The 5,913-nt window shown below is 42.0% G+C and overlaps 1 protein-coding gene across 1 annotated transcript; it reads right to left on the reverse strand.

Annotated features, from left to right (window-relative positions):
- Nucleotides 1–409: 409 nt before the first annotated feature.
- Nucleotides 410–1,198, reverse strand: LOC112086625. The gene has a single exon (XM_024155598.1). The coding sequence runs from the start codon at nt 1,196–1,198 to the stop codon at nt 410–412; it is 789 nt and encodes a 262-aa protein (XP_024011366.1).
- Nucleotides 1,199–5,913: the final 4,715 nt, after the last annotated feature.

Genomic DNA, 5,913 nt, shown 5'->3' on the forward strand with positions numbered 1-5,913 from the left:
TAGGCCTGGGACGCCCTACCAATGGTCTCGAAATCGGTGGTAGCAGTTCAGTTGCCCCGTCGGCGGTGGCCTCAGCTGGAAGAGGCTCCTGGCAAGGGTACAGTTGAGGAATGTACGTTTCAAACCAGGCAACAGAAGTATAGCATGTGTGAACTAAGGACTCAGCTGAAATGCGTAATGCATCGGATGCGACCATGGCGTGGATACAGGGTATCCAGAGTTTGTTAAAAACTTTGCAGGAACATGTCCTCCTTAGAGGATTGACAAAGTGAACTTCGCCGACTGAATTTACAACCTCGCAAGCTCCAGAGCTAATATGCAGAACCTGCCATTGGGACTTTCTGACAGCTAATTTATCCATGAAACCTTGAACACCAGGAGACATCACGCCTGGGTGATGCATTGATGCTCAGAGCCTTGTTTGGAGCCAGCGCATGACAGTTGTGTGGTAGAAGTTGAAGAGGTTAATAATAGGGCCAGTTGTTTGTGGGAGCAGTAAATGGATGAATCCATGAGCAATACTAGCAGTCATGATGTTGTATCGGTCGCCGACTTGATAATAACTCAGCCAACGAGGGAAGCCAATAGATTGTAGATAGGCAGCGCAGTCAGGGTTGGATTCATTAATCCGGTTGAATGCCCGCCGGAAAACGCCAATCGTGTGAGCACAAGCTGCCTCCCGCACCAAGTTGGTAAGACCAGTGTCGTGGAAGTACAGGTTCAGTGATAGTTGAAGACGACGTAGGCAGTCAACGTAACTGGCTTCAGGAAAGCATGCTGAGATAGCTTTTTCAGCCATTCCACCGCCATCAGATAAAATGGTTGTCTTGTTATCGTCTGGGAAACACTGTTCGAGCTGGTGAAAAAACCACCTCCATGCCTCCTCGGTCTGACGTTCAACTACAGCAAAGGCTAGGGGGTAGGTCTGGAAGTTGGCATCTTGACCGACGGCAACAATGAGAAAGCCAGAATCCGAACGTCTGATATGTGCACCCGAGACCACCATAAGTTTCCGAAGGAAATGAAAACCTTCCTGGGAGGCGCCATGAGATATAAAGAGGCGCTTGAAATGCTGGGAACCATTTTCGTCGGTATGCATTTCAAGCTTAGTGATAGTGGTGGGGTTAGCAGCTTTCAAGTGGGAGATGAAAAGAGGTATTTGGGAGTATGATTCATCGTTGGGGTTCCCCCTTGACATTGTGGAAGTAGATGAGTGGAAAAAAAAAACAATTTGATAAAAAGTAAGATGGTGAGATAAGAGATATGTTTCGTGAAGGGGGAAGTGTAGTATTTAAACCGCGAGGGTAGCGTGACAGGCGACGTCACCTCCGAGAAGATGTGTGTGCGGACACATTATAATATAAATTATGTGAACGAAACTGGATATATCCATGGGCGAATACAATGTGACCGACGAAACAGAAGAAATCAGCAATAGCTGGGTTGCAAAATTTGTCCGAACTCTACTTTGGATATAGAGATGGCGCATATCATCTATAGCTTGGAGTCAAAATTATATCCATGTACAATGGATATATCCACGTTCAAAATTAATTGAAGTAATTGGAGTATATATTGCCCCCACGTCTTTTTAAGAATTTATCAAGGTACAAATGGTATGATAGCAGAATATGTCTATGAAATAGTTCAGTGATTGAGACCTTTGGAAGAATAGAAGAGGCAAAAATTGTACAAGTCGTGGCTAGACTTAGAAAGATCATGAAGGAACACACATCTACTAAAAAAAACAAAAATAATACAAGTGATAAAACAAACATTTGTGGATCTCAATACATGGACATTTTCGCCACGAGTAGAATAATTCCTCCTAGAAGTAGTGAGAACAGAAGTCTTCGATTTTTCATGACCGTTTCCCGACGAGCTGCTATAGTAAGAGAGTTGGCCAGTTCATCATGCTTTGTTTGAATCTCGCTCTGGATTGTTCGAAGCTCAAGTTTGATTTTTTCAATGTCTTCTATTGCAGTTTCAATATTGTTCCACATTGCCGGAAAATCAACAGGGAGATTGTAGTCGTAGTTGGAAATATACATGATTCTTTCTTCATGTTCTTCCAGTTCATCTTTCAAAATGTTCATCTCCACCGTAATTGCAATATCCCACCATTTGCAAAAACCGCAGCCGCCACCCTACAAGGAATATATAATTGTGTAGGTAATACAATATATTCATTTGATAGAGTTGAAATAAAACTTACCGGCGGAGTGTTACAGTTGTAAAAGCGACGGCCGTAGTTCAGATCCGTTGTCGATGACTGAAGGAACAAAGGACCTCCACAGGAGCATCTTATTGGGATCCCTCTATTTGGTTCAGGGCCCCATTCGAAATCACAATTTTCGGGAACACCTGAACTCCCTGAGCTCGAAGTCGGCAAAGAAGGCATAGCGAGAACTAATTCCCAATCTACAACGGATAGGGATAAAAACCTAAAGAGAAATGGGTAATGGTGATGTATGGGAACAAATAGCGAAAGATAAACGTCTCAACTTATAATGGCAAGATCCAGCGGATACACCATATATGGTGACATCCACTTATAAGCAAATGGATAGCTGCCAAATTGATAAGTTGATCATTTGGTCGAATATATGGACGTATGTCAGAGACAAATTGATCAAATGTATGTATATCCACCTATATATACATGGATATCCACCCACATGTCAGAGTCAAAAATGATCAAATGTAGGTAAATGGATAGGATCCATATATACATGAACGTAGTCGTGGTTAAATAAACCGACATGGAAAAGTTTGCTTGAATTCCGAGACTTTGAAGTAAATGGATAGGATCCTTTTCAAAAATGGATGTATTCTCCTTAAACAGGCACGGTAAGGACAATAAGAATGTAAAAAAATGAGAATGTTTGCTTGAATTTGAAAAATTAACGGCAACCCTACCAGAACCTCTCAAATGTTGACCCTTCCCACTAGAAAGTAACCCGTACGAGTGGATGCGATTAGGTGGACATTTCCACAAGTAATATATTAACTATCACGAGTAGTGACCATGTCCGCATACAAAAAATAGAATAGTTATCTACTGACATAAATAACAGATTAGTTAAACCCACCTTAACATGGCATAGCCAAGACTCACTCATCCACATTATATGACGTAAACGACAATCTAGTTATCTACTGATTTGTAATTAACGACTACCATGGCAAGCATTTACAAACTGTGGATGCAGTGTGGTCAGAACCACAAGCACCTCGAACTCGGAATAGTTGAGGGTAGAAATAATAAGTGAGTAATGGTAAGTTTTGAAATAGCAAATATGCATGCGAGAAAAAATGACACGTGAATTCAAAAAAACGTTCAATGTGTAAGAACAGGCAGACGAGAAAATAGATTCAACAAAAGGAGAGCCTGAGTTATAAGTAGCCGAATAAGTTAAAGCTGAAGGTCTTGGTAAAGGTCCTTGGCGTAAGCTCGCTTCCAGGACATGATAGTGTCTTCTGTAAAGACCAAGCTGTCTTTTATAACGTCGCCAAGTAAATGGCTTTCCATTAGCTTGACTGCAACCGGTCCAGTAAATCCTGATTCTGAGACTCTGTAGTTTCCTTTAATACGTCCCCATTTGAGAGGTTCAACGCCATGCGATTGAGACTGGTTTTCTCGGCAAAACTTCTGGACTATGTATGGTAGCTGGCAGACGACGGGCTCCATGAAAAGAGTTGCATCCTCCTTGTTGGTGACACGGGGATTTGGATCAAGAACGTAGACATACCAGAGCTTCAAGCTAATCATCAAACCGACCCAGTGGTTATTGCCCCACAACATGGGCGTGTACACGCAATCCACGTCCGTAAACCAAGTCTGGCCTTCCTCTGCAACGACTTTTTTGACCTTATCATCCCAGACAAACAAATTCTTGTTGATGACTTACTGAAGGAGCGGTATTTTGATTGCAAAGTTGAAACTAAGGATAGAGTGGTGAAAGAGCATCGCTCAGCCTGAAGAGTTGAAGCATGACGAACAAAGAGATAGGCCATTAAAAGTTCCAAATGCTGTAAAACATGAAAATTCCATTATAAAAGACTTTCATTTTGCTACGGCTGTACTTCCCAAAAAAAGCACAAAAATAATTACCAATGGAGTGGTCAGTGTGTCCTTGTCCACCAGTGTCAAAAAGAAATCGTTGTTGATTTCGCGTCCACACGAAAGTTTATATGTCCTGATAATGGTGCAACAATAATTTAAGGGTGCGACGAACATTATTAGATAAACTCACCTCCAAATAATTTCGTTTTAGTAAAAATTATCTAGACGGGCTCGAAAAAAGCATACCATGGAAAGATTTAAATTTCTCTTCGGTGACTGTGGGGAAAATATTTTGTGGATCCCTTGAGGTTGGGAAAGTATCATGTGGGAGCTGTGGACAAAATAGTGTGGGTTGTAATTTAAGATAGAAACTTTTATAAATTAATTACACGTAGAGTTATGGATGACAAAGCTGACCTGGTCCTCGAGAGTATCTGTGGTGGGGGTCAGGAGCTCCCCAGATTGAATAGTTAGTTGAACCGAGACCTGTCCAATATTTACTTATAAAAGTTAGGTAGGAGGATGAAACAAACGCATCGGCAGATGATCTGTGAGAGGATGATATGTTCAACCTGTGCAGTGATGGTTTCGGAAGCAGATCCGTGGGTATCACCAAAGTTTAGAGATAGCTGCAATGGGAACCACAGGAACCAGTAATTAGTAGCCGTGTGAGTAATGACACCTAGTGTTATGGATGACATAGCAGACCTGTTTTTCATCTGAAGCGTGGTTGATGGGCTGACCAGTTTGAAGAGAAAGTTGTAAAGGGCCATGTCCAAAGTGAATCTTAAAAAATGTTAAGTATGGAACTGACTCTGCCAATGATCTATGGAGGGACGATTTTTGTAAGTTTGGCTAGCACCTGCTCAATGATGGATTCGGTTGACAATCCGTGGCTCTGTCCAAGGGAGGAAGTTATCTGCAATGGGAACTAGCCACTCAGAAATAAGTGTGGACACCAGTAGGTACTTTGGGATCCACAAGACGATGAACAAGCTTCGTACCTTTGGATCCTCTGATGAGTTGGTGGGAGCAACGGACTGAAGATCCACTTGGAGCAGCTGTGGCGATATTTTAGCATAAATTAATGTTGAGACACGGCATATTTTAATTTCGGAGAAGTGGATATGGATATGTGGATACGCTGGCTCATAAATTACCGTATCGGTTGACGCTGGCGCATCATTACAAACTGATGATGGCAAGACCTGACGTGTATGATCGTAGGAACCCTACGATATATGAATAAAGTGAGTGCTGGCAACGTTAATAAAGGTATAAGGCAAAGTCAATCAAATGTGTCGGTAACGGAAGTGAGTGAGTTAAAAATGCAGGGTGATGGTTACAAACGTCAGCACCGAATGAATTGGTTACCTCTATATGTTCATAATCAATCAAGCCAGCAAAATCTCTAGGCAGCCATGTGTTAAGAGAAGCAATAACATTTGAGATGGCTTCATCACTATCAATGAAACACAGTCCCTAATGTGAAGAAACAGAAAACGTTCACCGTTTTTTCACATCAGGAATCTGTGAAGAAAACCTGAACTAATCTGTACTGTTACCGCTAAAAATGGAGCCTGATCAGAAGTAATGTGTTGGCCGGCGGCGGTGTTGAGGTCGGCCTATAAGCATTGCCGAGTTATATAGTATGTCGCGTAATCTAAAGGGAAAGATAACTAGGAAATCTACATAGGGTAGAGAACTAAACCTCAGAACTAACCTGACCGTGAAACTAAACCTCAGAACGGGTACAAACAAAAATTCAAATCCTAAGAAAATACCTTTACAGGTGAACCATTCGGATTAACGGATTGGTCGGCATGTGTTGCCAGCTGCCCAACAGC

This window comes from Eutrema salsugineum, unplaced genomic scaffold, assembly GCF_000478725.1.
Source record: "Eutrema salsugineum unplaced genomic scaffold, Eutsalg1_0 scaffold_2, whole genome shotgun sequence".
Lineage (NCBI taxonomy): Eukaryota > Viridiplantae > Streptophyta > Magnoliopsida > Brassicales > Brassicaceae > Eutrema > Eutrema salsugineum.